Source organism: Gavia stellata, chromosome 6 (genome assembly GCF_030936135.1).
Source record: "Gavia stellata isolate bGavSte3 chromosome 6, bGavSte3.hap2, whole genome shotgun sequence".
In the NCBI taxonomy this organism is placed as follows: domain Eukaryota; kingdom Metazoa; phylum Chordata; class Aves; order Gaviiformes; family Gaviidae; genus Gavia; species Gavia stellata.
Window position 1 is genome coordinate 47,450,141 of NC_082599.1, and position 16,136 is coordinate 47,466,276.

The following is a 16,136-nucleotide window of genomic DNA, read 5'->3' on the forward strand; positions in this document are numbered from 1 at the left end:
TGTGTATTTACTTTCATTACAGTTTGGCTGTAGCTGCAATCCCTGAAGGACTCCCAATTGTGGTAACAGTGACACTGGCCCTTGGTGTGATGAGAATGGTGAAGAAACGGGCTATTGTAAAAAAACTGCCTATTGTTGAAACTTTAGGTATGACTAGACTAACTTAGAGATAGTATTTTGATATAAATGTTAGGAAATCAACACAAATATTCATGACTAATGGTTAAAGTAAAGCAGGTATTCTTATTTTGCTAGCACTGTGGTGGTATCTTTAAAGCATTTCTAAATGGAATGTGTTTTACACAGAATTCAGTTTATGTAACTACTCTTTTTTTTTTAGGTGAAATAAACAGTCTGTCAGTTAATAGCATGTCACACTAGCAATACTCTAAACTGTGAGAGTGATTGGATGTATGGAGTACTCGTTATACTTGTTCGCTGTAAGATGTTCTTGTTAAAAACATTTTACACGTCTTATTTAAAGTAAAATTTTGGTGTAAATTTAGAAATAATATTGACAGTTGGAAACAAGTCCAAGTTTGAATATTAGGAAAAGCTTTGTAGTCATAATGCACCTTCAGGATGTTATGCTACTCATTAAAAATTAAAATCATTAAAGCTTAAAAACATTCTGTATGCAGTTTCAGTTATGAAACATGTAAAGCACAGGATGTGGAAAAGAAATAGAAATACTAAGTTAAATAATTCTGCTGCATTTTAATTTCTTTCTGCATTTGAAGAATGGAAATATATTGTCTAACGCCTCTAGCAGAGTTTCATTAGTGTTGCAAGGTTTTTTGTTGCTTTTGCAGTTCCTGCTATCATGTCCAAAAATGTCAAGATACTGCAACGCTCTTTCAAAATACTCTTTTCCTGAGTTAAAAAGGCATATAAAAATTTCACATTTCTTTCAGCTTTTGAATCTTATTAAAATTTGCAGGTTTAGTAGTAAGTCACACTTGTGTAACAAAAGTGTTGTGGTTAGTGTTATAGATGTTGCACTTCTTGATAAAGAAGAATGACTGCTGTAAAGCAGGCTCTTAGCTTTCCTCCTCACCAGGAGTTGCAATTGAGATTTCAGTAATGTAGTTTGAGATACAGCAGAATAAAATGAAGGAGAGGTAGTGAATGGAAGCATTTCAGATGAGTTATGAGTTTGGGATTTTAATTAGGTTTTTTGATTTATTGGACAAATTTGCAAAGAACCTTGTACAGCTATTCATTAATAGTTGAAACATGGCTGTCTTTGTTAAATTTCATTTTGTTTTTTTCAGAGACAGCTGCAGTATTTCTAGAAATTTGCTTGTCTTGAATATTTTTGTTCCTGTTAGTTACTCGCATTGTTCTAAACAAGCATTGTCTTATAAATGTTAATTGGTTATTTCAGGTTGTTGCAATGTAATTTGTTCAGATAAAACTGGAACTCTGACAAAGAATGAAATGACTGTTACTCATATTTTTACTTCAGATGGGCAGCATGCTGAGGTATGTAGTAAGACTCTGTTAGGCTTTAATTTTCCTTTTTACTTTGTTGTGTGTATCAGCTGAAACACGCTTGAGTATACTGCAGGTAAAGTATCAGTTAGGAAAGCGTTAAGTTTGTTGCACCAAACTCCTGTTCCTCAAATTCCAGCTAATTCTGTTCTTCAGTTCATTTAGTGTTGTAGCCTTTGAGCTGTGTTATCCAAGCTTTCTCTGGTTACAAAAGAATTTTTTGCATAATACGTTAAGTTCTTAAATCTCTTGATGCCTGTAGGTCACAATAAAGACAGATGCTGAGATACTGTACAAAGGCAAGTTGAGAGATTGTGGTTTTTTCTTCAGTACAGAAAGTTGAGGCTATTTTGCTGTTGCAGGTGCATAAAAATAAAATTTGTATGTTGTGTTTGAAATAGGGATATCCAGCTTTTGGCTAAAATGCAACTTATTGTGTGAACTCTTCATACGGAGTATGTACTGTCATTCTTGGTTCTTCATAATGGTTGGAGTTGGAAGTAGGAGCAGGACGTGAAACAGTAGTTGTTGAGGTTGGGGAGTTGCTGCAAAGACTGAAGTAAATGCACAAAAGAGAAGGAAAAGAAGCAAGGTGTGGAACTAGATGTGGTTTCATGGGGGTGTTTTAAACAAGTTCTTAAAATCTCAAACTCTTCTTGATCAGGGATTTTTTTCCACATTACAGTTAACAGAAGGTCTTTTGACTTTTGTAAGCATAAATACTGGCATTTTTTCTTATTTGCTGTTATTTACCTATGTTTGTTTATATATCCTGGTATTTATTTTTCTATTCTTAGAATTCTATAGAAATACTGTAACTACTTTTTCTTTACTACTAGCACCATTTGTTTACATCTGGGTCAAATCAGCTCCTTTTTCCGAATTGAAAGAGAACTTGAAATGGCTATAAAACGTATTAGCTGGTAATGCTTGTAGACATGAAGACTTTCTTAGGGTGCCTGTTTTTTGTCACTAAAAATACAATTTCACTGTTTTTAACAGCTCTCTGAGGTCTCAGCTTAGAGGCTGTTCAACTATTTTTTTTTTTTTTTTCTCACTGGACAAATGTAGGACTCTGCTCTCTACTTCCATTCCTCTGCAGGGGGTATGCATTATTAACCAGGATAAAGACGAATAGGAGGAAAAAATTAGAAAGCAAAAGAAAGAAGAAAAAAACAAAACATGCGCAAACAACATACACTGCATTTATTTATGCTAAGGAATAAAATTGCTACTTTTTAAAAATAGTTTCTAATATATTTCACTGAACTCACTTGCCCTCAGAGTTTTTATTCCTTAATCTAGTACCTGCTACATTAGAAGCTGAGTAGGAGAATCCATTCACACTGGGTAAAATCAGTCATTGTGAATGGCCTTTTAAAAATTTTCTGTAGTTTATAGTAAAAAGCAGAGATTAAACCAGTTTATGAACTTGGTGAACACTAAATTTGCATACTGCCTTTGGCTGTTTGTCTTGCAGGTTACTGGAGTAGGTTATAACAGGTTTGGAGAAGTGATGCTTGATGGTGAAGTTATTCATGGTTATAACAACCCATCCATTAGCAAAATTGTTGAGGTAAGATCTTGACACAGAGAGGTGAGTGTTTTAACTGATGATGTAGCTGAAGAGCTTTGTATGGCATTTACTTTGTGTTCTGTTTTCTCCCCTTTCCTTCCTCATCTTTTAGGCTGGTTGTGTGTGCAATGATGCTTTGATTAGAAACAACACATTAATGGGGAAGCCAACAGAAGGGGCTTTAATCGCGCTTGCTATGAAGGTACGTACTTGACGGTGCCCTTTAGATTCATGGCAGGTGGGAAGTGTGTAGAAATAAGTTTTGGGTTTTTTTCCTCATTTTCTTCTCGTTTGGGTCTCCTAGATTTGTATTGCAACTGCTCATCTCCTGTGTTTCTTATCTGTTAGAAATCTTTGGGCATCCTGAAAGATGAGAGAAAATTATTTAGGACTGAAGTAAAATCTTTATTTTCATATTTTTGCACTTAGTACTGTCTTTTTACCTACCAAAAGCTAATTTACTTGTTGAACATTGATTGTGCTGTCTCTTTCCCAGTTCTTATCAGAAGCAGTAAGAAGTTGATAACTGATCTATTGGTGATTGCAGCATTTATAGTGCCCTTTAAGTGCAGGGCACAGGTAGTTTGAATTGTGGATACTGTGATTAAATATTTTGGTGTTTTATAATGCTGTGACACACCCATTACAGCTACTGAGAAATGTGTCAAGCACTTGATTTTTTTTTTTTGTGATGGTGAATAAACTCAAAAGCATTGAAAAATGACTGTATTACAGTCTGTTTCTCCCAGTGTAACTGAGGCCCGAGATGTATCTGTCTTCTTGCTGAGACTCATTCCAAGTCCCCAGTCTTTGGATAGGACCAGAGTAGTGTTATTCTGGCAAGAGCCCATAAAAACTGAGAAGAACAGGAGTCTTTCACATGTGTTGCTGGAAAGGGAGGTAGTGAAGGAGTTGTGAAGCTCTGTAAATACCAAGAATGGCTTACAGCAGGCTGCTGCTTCTGCATCTTCTTTAATCAGCCCTTTCTCTTGGACTTGGTTAAGGGTAGAGCATGGAATGCTGTGAGTTGCATTGGGGTGGGGAGAGAACAGCATTTGAAATGAAATGCATTCTGTCTGGAGTCCTCATGGTTAGTTTCAGATTAAATGTTTGGGTGATTCTGATCACTAAAAAAAAAAGTCTTTTCAGGTTGGATCATTCAAACTTAAAATCAGTGACTTGCCTTCTCCAGACTTTGCCACAGTCTTGTGTTACAATTTTGTAGGCCCTCCTAGCAGAGAAGTTACATTGAAGATATTTTTAAAAAAAAAAAGCATTGGGGCAATAGATATGTTTTGTCAAACCAAGAGCTACATTGCTAGCCATTGCAAGACTTGTCTTTTGTGGGTGGTCATAATCTCCAAAGTATTTCAAGATCCTTGGATCAAAGATAGTATATAGTGTTAAATAGTCTGTCTTATGCTGAAGCCTGAAAGAAGCTTTTAGGTTCTTTCAGTGCTAGTTTGTTAGAAGTTTGTCTAAACTAGAACAGCGTGCTCAAAAGCAACTTTGGAGATGAAACTGTGTTTTAACTAAGTAATGATTGTTAACTAAGGTGTCTCAACAAGTCAAAAAATTGCATAGTTGCTTGGAAAAAAAAAAGTCCTGACATTGTGGTGGTACTTCTGTTTTATACAGATGGGTTTAGATGGACTCCAGGAAGACTACATAAGGAAGGCTGAATATCCCTTCAGCTCCGAACAAAAATGGATGGCTGTTAAATGTGTTCACAGAACGCAGCAGGTAAACTTCAATCACTGTTTCCTTGTGCACTGGCTCTGTAGAATGGTTGTCTACCTTATTTAATATCCTCATTTTTCACTGCAGAAGTTATGGCAGGCTGGTAGTAGTGCATAGTCCTGGGAATATTGTTTGATAATAGACAGTTTTAGTTTCAAGCTCTGAAGTGGAGATTAAGAATCACAAGAAATTCTTTTCATAAAAGGCATGCTGGGAAATTATTTTGTTTTGATATCTGAGACTTTAAATGTATACCTGGCTGTTTTTTCTTCCTTCTCCTTCCTCCTCAAACATCTAAAACAATTCTGCCAATCTTCTGTTGTTTCAGTGCTGCATAGTTACATAATTAATTAAGAGCAAGAAAATGCATTGATATTCAATAGTAAAATTTACTTTGTTTGAAAACACAGGTTTTCTGTTTTTGATGCAGACAGCATGTTCCCCAGCATTGACAGATTTTTATTGATGTCAACAGTGCCCTAGATTATCAATACAAACCATTCTTTAACCTCTTTTTCTATCTTCTGGTGCTTTCCCATACATATTTGCATTCATATTTCATTTAGACCAATCTGAATGTTTTTATTACAAATATTGACAGTCACTGCCAATCTGATAACTGGAGCCTTCTAGATAATATGTGCAACAACAGACCTTATCTTGGTTTTATGGAAAATTTCCTAGTACTTCTGACCAAAAAAGCGCTTGCTGATAGTGTTCAATTATCACAGTAAAATCTTTGCTTTGGAAACAAAGGATTTGACTGCTTTTTATCTATATGGATAATATGGTTGTATTATCCTTGTCTGTATCAAGAGTAGTGAGCAGGAATTGCTATATGATTTTCGTCCATGTGAGGATTTACTGTGTGTTTTGGTATCAGCATTTTTAAAAGGTTGAAAAATTGTTAACAGTTTTAAATGGAGCATAAATTATTTGAAAGCTAAGAAAATGTAGTGGGATTAGAAACTTAGAGCTCTATCAGTTAAGTCTCTCAGAAAGACTGAGGTAACCTGACTGCTGTGCATAAATACCTTCACAGGGAGAAAACAGGTATATTAAAAGAGCTTTTTAGCTCAACAGGGAAGAGAAGATGAGAATCAGTGATTGGAATTTGAGCTGAGGCAGCAATTCTTAATGGAAAAGGGGGGAAGGGAAAGGATTGCTTGATTTAGCATTGGAGTTGTGTTCAAGGTAGGCGGTGGATTCTCAGTCCCATGAGGTCATCAATGTTAGATAGCTATCTGGAAAATGTTAGAGTTGTTAGGCATGGTACGAGGGTGCAGGTGATGTTTAGTGACCTGTGCAGCTGGTGAGATGATGAGCTAAAGGTCTTTCAGGTCTAATGTTCTGTGTAGGTTTCATTTTTGTCCTTTGCATGGCCTCTTTAGTCTATGAACTGTGACCCACAATGTCTAACGTGTATGGTGTCTACTGAAATGAGATATTGATTATTAGCTTGGCTCTTCTGACATTACCACGCTTGAACATACACTGTATAGAAATACTCAAAAGTACAGATTTTTAGGTTTAGAAATGTAACTTTGATTTGCATTATGTTCTAAAGACTCTTTAGAGAAGTACAGACATGCTATTCTTATGTGTGCATGTGTATGTACTTGTGTGTGTGTATATATACACGTACACATGTGCACACAATTATTTTTCCTTTTAGGACAAACCTGAAGTTTGCTTTATGAAAGGTGCTTATGAACAAGTCATTAGGTACTGTACATCATATAACTGTAAGGGGCAGACCCTACCTCTTGTTCAGCAACAGCGAGAGCAATACCAGGAAGAGAAGACATCTATGGGCTCTGCAGGACTTAGGGGTAAGACTGTTCCAGTATCTCAAAATAATTTTTTTTATATGGCACTGCTTATTAAAAAAAAAAAAAGCACCAGGATTTTTCTTGTTCAGTAAGTGCCACTGGGTTGTTTAGTTTTTCTTTTAAAATGGGGTAGTAGAAAACAGGTGCTGTTGCCTAAGGCCTGTGTAATAACATGATTAAATTGCAAAGAGTGAGAAAAGGCACTGCTGGTTCCTGACACTGCTTGCATGTGACCATAACTGAACAGTACATTGCTACCCAATAGCTTCCATATGTCATTACAGATTTTTGTGGATTTTTAAAAATGTGAATGTGTTTATTTTTTTATTACTTTGGGTCCTGGCACCTTTGTGAGTTAAGCTAGCACAACTGACTGCAGGTCAGAAGATGCCATTAGGATTATGTTTTATATTAACAAGGTGTGTAGATCTTTAAATACAACTGAAAGTATTTTTTACAAAATGATTGATAGGAGGTGATTGTGGGCAAGCATTATACATGGCTGGCTTTCTTTGGCCTCTGTAAAAAGACCTCTAGGCTGTTAAGTCTATCCATAGCTTTTTAATGTGAAGCTAATATGTGGCTCAGGAAATTCCCAAGATGGAAATTACTAGAAACTGAGAGGATTTACCAGGAGTGGTATCTCTTTGTGCTTGTTTTGTTTGGACAGTCCTTCTTTGTGTCTGCTTCAGACCACTGTCAAACAAAAAAATCCAGGGTATTGCTTTGAAAAAAGTGAATTTGCTTTTTCTTACAACTCTAATGTCATTTAAATATATTTGAATTAAGATTTCTACTGTAGAAGACATTCCAGAAAATATTCAGCATGTGCTCAATAAAATCCGCCTCTCTAAAAGGGAAAAAAACCCAACCAAAGCAGAAAATAAAATACATTAGCTGATGCTCCCTTTCGTCCTCTTGCATAAAAGACTGTGCATGTACAGAGACACCACAAAGCTAGATGCCGTTCCCTTAACACACAGTGAAAGTATAAACACTTTAATCTGAGAACAAATAGGGACGTTATCTTTAAAACCTGGAATATGTATGTTCGGTAAAAAGATACTCTTTGGAAGAAAGGAATATACGTAAGTAGGCTATTCTGAATACTCAAGATAACAGGCATTGCTACCAAGATTAAAAAATTGCAATTCCTGCCCTTTACTTTATGCTGGCCTACTAGTTTAGTTAGGTCTCATTTCTGAACATCTTCTTGACATAAGTTAATTTCATGTGGAATACTCAGAATAATGAAGCTACTCAAAATGTTTTCAGCACTGAGGCCTTTGGTCAGTGTGCAGACATATGGTTGTATGCTATTAGTTTTCATTTTTGCCAACAAATATTAGCAGTTGTCTTAAATGCTGATGTAAATGTTAATTTCAAATCATTTTTTTTGTCTCCTAAAAGTTCTGGCTTTAGCTTCTGGTCCTGAGTTAGGACAACTGACTTTTTTGGGGCTTGTGGGAATAATTGATCCTCCACGAACTGGTGTAAAAGAAGCTGTTACTACACTTATCACATCAGGAGTTGCAATAAAAATGATTACTGGAGATTCACAGGAGACTGCAGTGGCCATTGGTATGAATAGTCAATTTCCTTTCATTTGTCACTTGTTTTCTGTTTTGGCAATGCCTAGCTAATTGTTATGAAGTGTGGGTATTAAGTCTCTAACATTTGTGAGTTCTGTATGTTGGATATGGTGCAGTGGAATTAGAAAAAACCCAACCCCCCTAGCCTGAAGTGATACTTCGGTTTCAGCTTAAACTGTAGTTTTTCAAATTTGGTTAATGTATGATGCTGTTTGAGACTATGTATTTTCTTACTGTATTTTGTTGTAGGATATGCATGATTTCTGATTCGTATTCTTATACCCCCAACACCACTCTCCCTACCCTCAGCTTTGGATGCCTGTCTTATGGCAACAGGGAGAAACTAAAATAGCTAGTGACAATGAATGTTTAGGATCAATACGGCGCTTCAGTACTATCCAATACAGTTTTGTCCATATAACTAAGTTTGAAGTTTAAGTACTGTTAATAAATATTTAAACAAATTACTTAACTTTATATTTTACAATATAATACATTAGAGTACAGGTTCTTTAGCCAGAATATGAATTCTTCACATACAAAATGACACAGATAAAGTTGGATGTGCACAAAAAAAGTACACCCCCAAACTTAGCAGTACTTTCTCAGAGGGCTTTTTTCCTTGTCTCCCCTGTGTCATTTTTCATTTTCTGTCTTGTTATTTTTGAACTGTGAATTCTTTCGAGAGGACTGAGCTCTTGTGTTTGTATGGCACCTGACACAATGAGGTACAGACCTTTAGACCTAAAAAGTCTGAGGAAGTAAGTATCTGATTAGAATAGGCTTTGTAGCATGTGTTTGTTACTCAAGAGTTCAGATAATTGATTCCAGTATACTGAATCAACAAGGTGTTAAGATGTTCTGCCCTAGGCATTTTGAACCTGAAATGCTGCAGAAAATAGTAGGTTTAAAAAATATATAAATTGGGTACTTAATGTTTTAAAAGGGTATATTATTATAATACCTTTTTTATTATTTACTTCCAGCTAGTCGACTAGGATTGTATTCCAAAAATTCACAGGCAATCTCTGGAGAAGAAATAGATGATTTGGATATTCAGCAGCTTTCTCAAATAACACCAAAGGTTTGTTTTGAGATACTACTTACTGAAATGCAGTAAAGGATATATTTTATAGTAAGAAATGCTTTTTTCTGTGGAAAAGTAAAATGTAACTTCTGAGAAACAAATAACATGGTTCTAATAGAAGTAGGTGATACAGTAAATTACCAGAGGCTTTTAGTACAGAAATATGGAAGCTGTCCCAGATCAAAACTATCTTTTGGTTTGACATAAGACCATATAAAAATTTATTTCTTTCAACTCACACGGTTATCTTTTTAGTGAGTTTATTACTTTTGTCTCTTTTAATGATTCAGTTTGGTTTTTACCTTTCAGTGCCTATATTGGAACTTTCATTTTGCCATCTCGAACTTTCAGTGAGCATAATCACCTTTTTGTATTGTTAGACCATTTTATTTCTTTAAGTAGCTCAGCTTCTATATACAGCCTTAGAGTTTGCATGTTCAGACAATCCATCCTTTTGTAATTCGTAGGAGGAGCTGTCTGTATCTTTAGTGATTTTTTTTTTTTTTTAATCGGTCTGAGGTCACTGGTTGAGAATTTTGAAAGGGTCTATTTGTTAAGTTACTGCTTATACTTTCTAGTTATTAAATAACTAAATGTGTTAGCCAATATCAAAGTTGTAAATATGAAGGCATAATGAAATGCAATTGACGTTCAGGCTTGGCTATATTGCAAAATCTATGTATCAAAATGCTGCTCTGTTTGTAAAAGACTGCAAAATTAGACTGCAGTATGCTTGAGCCTGATGTAAGCAAGCCAAAAGCCAATATTTACAATCAAGAAATGTGCTTGTCAGCTTTGTGTCTTTCCATGGTGACTCACAAAAACAAACTTGGAAAAAAAGAATTGTATGGCAAATAGTAATTTTTGGTTTATTTGGTAATACTTGTTCCTAAGGGCTGTCCATCTTAAAAACTGCAATAGCTACAAATTTATTTTGTGCATGTTTGACGTGAGACCCAATTAGTTTTCTAGGCTTTTATTTAAAATCTTATTAGGAATTAATTAAAACCAACCAATAAGATCGGTATCTGTGTACAGTCTAAAGTGGCTGTTGAGAAGTTGAGCTTCTTATCCAGCTTCTTAAAAAGAAAAAGTAGATGTGAATGCTAACAGTATGGAGTTTATGGAAAACTAAATTCCACATGCTCAAATTTCAATTCAGAGAGAAGACCAGAGGCAAAAATGCTGAAAAATAGTAATTCTTTCTAAGCTGGAATTTTTATGAATTAGCTTTAATACTTCAATCTGTTACTAATACGCTACACAAACTAGTAAAATGGAAATGTCCTGAGTAGCTTGCCACTAGTGCTGAGAAGGGAAAAAAGACATTTATAGAGTCAGCATGGCAATTGCGTGCATGAATTTAGTCAGGAAGGCCAGCAGCAAGCCATTATAACTCAGTTGCTTCACAATTTTAGAGGGTTTTAAAATTTCATATTCTATCTTGAAATAAGTAGCACCAACTTTGTTTACCAGAACACACTTTGAGTCTTCTCTGGAATTAATGATTTCACTCTAGTAAAAACGCAGCTCAGTGGTGCTTCAAGTTTAGAGCTAACAAGAGTACAGTTGGCCTTTGGTAATATTTTTTTTATTATCCTCTAGTTTTATAGAATCCCGTACAGTTCTTTACATTTCTCAAATTTTCAATACTACTTCATTGTGCTTTTAACAGGTTGCAGTATTTTATAGAGCCAGTCCTCGACATAAATTGAAAATTATAAAGGTACGTTTTACTAGAGGCTCAAATTCTGGGCTGTTGCTATGGGTACTGTTAATGGTGCTTTTACTTAAATTATAACGTGCTACAGTGTGTCAAGATGAAACCAGAAATGCATTTGGTTTGAAAGTGATGTGTATTTGAAAACACTACCTAGAAAAATGCATAGTGCCCACAAGGGATAGACAGCTGCTGTTAGGCAACATCATGCTTTCTTCTATGTAGGGAGCTGGGGGTTGATTGAGATTTTTGTCATGTTGCAGTTGAATTGACTAGGAACTTTGGAAGAACCAGATTCCTGATACTTCTCAGAACAGGATAAAAGGGCATGAATTTCAAGCCATATCTAGGGTAATGCTTCCATTCAGAAGTTAACAAAAGAAGGTAGCACAGAGGGACATACCCAGTGTAACAGTTGGAAAAATCAGAAAAGCAACAATAAGGAGAAGGAAGCCAAACATTGAGACAGCTGGAATATATTGAGAATCATGAGGGTGATAATGTTAAAATGTAAATACAGTATCATCTTTCTTTCTCTAGAGTTTTTTTACTTTCTTTTAAAGGCAGATTTTATATACCCTAGCTTTAAAATTTAGGCTGTTTTAATATATGAACTGAAGTTTAACCTAAAATCTTGTAAAAAATTCATTAAAATACAGGCAGCTGCATTTTTTTAGGATTTTACAGTGGAATTAGAAGAAATTGGGTGTGGGGTGGGGTGATGACACTAACCTTGCATTTAGAATAATTTTATAGGATGGGTTATTTCAATCCCTGATTTAAGCTCTTTTCCCTTTCTTTTCTTTAGTCCCTGCAAAATAATGGTGCAGTAGTAGCTATGACAGGAGATGGAGTGAATGATGCTGTTGCTCTGAAGGCTGCAGATATTGGTGTAGCAATGGGACAAACCGGGACAGATGTTTGTAAAGAGGCAGCAGATATGATCCTCGTGGATGATGATTTCCAGACAATAATGTAGGTGGCATTTATATACATACCTTGTGCTATATAGTTTTAATGGAATGTTGCCTGGGTTAAAAACAGAAGAAACTTCCTGAACTTGTAAGTGTAGCAGCTGTTAATGAGTTCTCCGCTAAGTCAGGAGAATCATCTTTATGGTGATTACCTGTATTATACTCTTACAGAGCTGGGAAGGTAATAGTACAAGGGGCAACTAAGTATTTCTGTCTTTATGTATGTTAATAATAAGAAGAATGTATTTACGTATTTAGACCTTTGCTATTTTGGTCTTGTATGTAGGTCAGATGTAAGTAATAAAGGAGGTTGTGCATGTATGTGCTGTAAAAACTAACTTGTATCTCTGCTTCTCCAAGTAGAATTATGGTAGTAGTATATTTAGAAACAAAACTGAGGTGAAATTGTGAGTCTGTTAGGTGTCAGTACGATAATCTTAATTTAATTTTTTACTTCAGAAGCATAAATCTTATGTAAAAATGAGACAGCTTTCCTCTCAAGATTTAAGAATTTTACCCAGTGCTGTGTTTGTTTTCAACTATTTAAATGTGGTGGTGTTTCAGAAAAGGAAAGGAATATAAGCTATTTAAAAATCACAGGTGAAAATAAGTTACCAACTACTGGTAACCAGATGTTTGGTATTAGTCCATTTTTTTTTTTCTTTGGTGAACTTCAAAGAGAGCATAGCTAAACTTTTATTTTGAGTTTAATTCATCTGACTTTTCAAGGTAGTGGTTGTTGGCAGAGCTGGACTGCTGTCTAGCTAGATAGCCTTCATTTTGAAATTACGCATCAATCTCAGAACACTTCAGTTCGTCTGAAAGTATGATGCTTAACCATTGGGAAGAAGTGAAATGTAGAAATACAATATAAGAAAATCTACCTAGGTAGCTGTATGTCAGAGGATGATCTGAGAGTTAAAAGGTTTCCAAATTAATTCGGCCAACAGCAGTGTGCTCTTGTGCAAATACAAGAGAGAAGGGAATAATTTTACGATACTTTCAGAAGAGTACATAGGAAGGACATCTGTGGTAAGTACTTAACTTTACTTGGGCTTGATGAGGCTTTTGCTGGAATGCCTTGTCCACTTTTGCTTACTTCATCAGTAAAGTTCTCAATAGGAAAGTGAAAAGAGTGGTGAACACTAAGGAGAAAAAATGTGTGAGCTTCCATAGTTTTACATCCTTCCCCCAACCCCTTTAATCTTTTTGTGTTAAAAGTTACAAAAGGAATGGCTATTGGGGGAATGGAAGAAAGAAGTCGGTTTTATTTGCAGCACAGTAGACTTGATATAGGTATTAGAAAACACTTTCTCATTGCTATAATTGTGATAATGTGATAGGCAAGTTGCGACACATGCTACAGTTTGAAAAGATGGTCTATAGATATTTAATTCTGGTGCAGTAAGAATACATCGTCTTCTAAAGTCGTGCTACATTTCTATGGTTTCGTAAAAGTGTGTGTGTTGTTGTTTTTTTGGTTGTTTTTTTTTTAAATTGCCTAACTTGAATTGGAAGGTCTCATCAAGGATGATGGTGAATCTTGAACAAGGAGGAGATTTTACTATTGACATTTCATTTTGAAAGTTAAGCAGCTGGAAAAATAACTGTTGTGATTAATCTTCTAGTCAAGTTGAAAAACAATGACTGCCAAAGTTATAAGAACCTCAACTCCATTTGTTTCTTGATGTTTGTATTGCTGCTTAAAGTAATAGCTTTTTTTGGTTTGTTTTAAGCTTTTTTGGCAGTAGTCTCATTTGTCTAGTGATGTAATCTTTGTTTTTAATTGTAGGTCTGCAATTGAAGAGGGTAAAGGAATTTATAATAACATAAAAAATTTTGTTAGATTTCAACTGAGCACGTAAGTTTGAAAAGTTGACAATTTCAGAAGGTTGTGAATGAATCAAAGCATCAGGAAGCAGATGCAGCATAAATTCATGTAAATGTTGTAAATTTCATGTAGGATGCTGATATGCTATGCTTTTGGATTTTCAGTATTTTGTATTTGGTGGCTTGTTTCATTTTTAAAGAACCAGAAAACAGTGCAATAAACAGACATCTAACTTTGTCATAGTTCTTCCTGTTAAGATGTGAAAAGTCAGTAACTGAGAGAATGGAGGGAAACAGCATAGCTACCTTTGGGTCCTTGATCAAAGGAGAAGTTAGTAGTCATTCCCTCCTTAACCAGAACATGTATATTAAATGGAGGAAGCCAGGGAAATGGGAGGTTATTTTCTCTGTAATCCGTATACTGGTTTGTGGAATGAGTTAGCTACGTGAAGCTGACTTCCTTTTCTTGCGTATAAGGGTACCTATGCTAACCATATCGTATGTATGTAAGACAAGAAGGCAAGAGTTCATTATGCCTTAGTTTTAAAAAATTTGTGAGTTTATCTTATTGAATCTGGATTCGGGAATATAGTTTTCCTCTTTGCCACATTGTTAATGTACTTTTTTGGAGCCTTCATGGCATTTGAGTGGTTGAATAAAGTTTCAGAAATTAAAAAAAAACAACCACCACACACAAAACACACCAAAAAACCCACAAATGCCAAAAACCCCCAAAAGCCAAAAAAGATCCCCAGCAAAACCCACCACCACAACAAAACCCAGAAAACACCAACCTCTTAAAACTTGCATAAAAATTTTAAGAAGGGTCATATACTTTCAATCTTGACTAGTGCCCTGCATTGGTAGAAGACTAGAAACCTGCTTCTGAAAAATAGCTAAGGATAGATATTCTAGGAAAGTGTGCTTGCCTATTAACCTTGGGAATGGTAGCCTCGGGTTTTTGATGAATAAGTTACCCTTTTCTTTTTCTGTCCCTCTTTGCAGGGAGACCATAATAGGGTTCAGTAGAGCGCCAAATTTGGAATTATTATTAAGCCTTGCTCTCTTCTTGTTGGTTATGAAACCACTTAATCTTGCACTGAAAGCTATTAGTGCATACTTATTTAGAGAGGTTTCTAATACCAAGCTTGCAACCAGCTACTCTGTTTTCAGTCTTTTGCCTAGCTTTCTCATCTTGCGAATAATGAGAGGTGGTGTAGGTATTTTTAGGGAGCTTGGGCAGTACCTTGCCTTAACTAATTAGTCAAACTAGTGTCAGATGCACAGAGTGGTTGTGTTTACATCAAAAGTGTAAAAGCAGTTTGTTTTTCAAAACCATGGTTAGAAGTTCCACTTCTGGCACAATAAAAGTATAGGACTACGTTCCCCAGTAAAAAAAAAATCAATTAGGTGAAGGTGAGTTATAACTCTGAAATGTTATCTTGAAGTTTGGGATGTTCTTAAGACGCAAATTTGCTCTCTTTTAATTGCTAAAACAATGCTGTCTTAAATATGGACTGTGTGAAGATGAGTATTCTAAATTAATTCATGCCCTACCTTTAAAGTTAGGCTTATGTCAGTCATGATTCACACTGTCAAAATCCATATCTATTCTTAAGCAGTTGAAGTGTTGATTACAAAGCAGTTATCTGTGTTTCTTCAGAAATGTTCCATGCTGACAGTTGTAAAAATGGATTCTTTCAACAGGAGTATAGCGGCACTGACTTTAATCTCACTGGCTACATTAATGAACTTTCCTAACCCTCTCAATGCCATGCAGATCTTATGGATCAATATTATTATGGATGGACCTCCAGCTCAAAGGTAAGTAATTACTTTAAAGTCTGTAGTCCTTTTATTTCAGTAAGGAATGTGGTTGCTCATAAAGGAAACTCTGTGAAGTGTTAAACTTCAGTGAAATGTTTCTGAAATGGCAAACTTTTTTTCTTTGAATTACGATGTTTGCAGTATAGTTCTATGTTCATTCCTTTTGGTTTGCTTTAGAATCTAATGATAATTATGGCAGCAGCATGGATACTTAAAGATCCATGGATATGTGCATGAAACTTGCATGCAGGATTCTGGCTTCCCTGTGGGTTCTTCCTCTGCCCACCTTCACTGCAGATAGATGGTGGAGGAAGAGGTGAAAGGAGCTAGCAGTAAATTCCTTAGCTAGGTGGATCACGGTAACAGAAGTGGGGAACATAACTAATATTGCAGCTTCTTTTAAAATTAACATTTGGTAATATTAATACTGTCGGATATAATGTATTTATGAACTCTCAAATGGC

At 35.5% G+C, this 16,136-nt stretch overlaps 1 protein-coding gene across 2 annotated transcripts in view; it reads left to right on the top strand.

The window, feature by feature from the left end:
• ATP2C1 (ATPase secretory pathway Ca2+ transporting 1) overlaps positions 1–16,136 on the top strand; it is a 54,164-nt gene that overhangs the window by 29,637 nt on the left and 8,391 nt on the right. For both annotated transcript variants that reach the window (XM_059818725.1, XM_009809334.2), the window contains 12 exons: positions 23–147; positions 1,388–1,485; positions 2,975–3,070; positions 3,183–3,272; positions 4,709–4,813; positions 6,486–6,642; positions 8,053–8,223; positions 9,221–9,318; positions 10,997–11,047; positions 11,850–12,016; positions 13,808–13,876; positions 15,553–15,669. In XM_059818725.1, the coding sequence (XP_059674708.1) occupies positions 23–147; positions 1,388–1,485; positions 2,975–3,070; positions 3,183–3,272; positions 4,709–4,813; positions 6,486–6,642; positions 8,053–8,223; positions 9,221–9,318; positions 10,997–11,047; positions 11,850–12,016; positions 13,808–13,876; positions 15,553–15,669 (1,344 nt within the window). The remainder of the gene's footprint in view (positions 1–22; positions 148–1,387; positions 1,486–2,974; positions 3,071–3,182; positions 3,273–4,708; positions 4,814–6,485; positions 6,643–8,052; positions 8,224–9,220; positions 9,319–10,996; positions 11,048–11,849; positions 12,017–13,807; positions 13,877–15,552; positions 15,670–16,136) is intronic.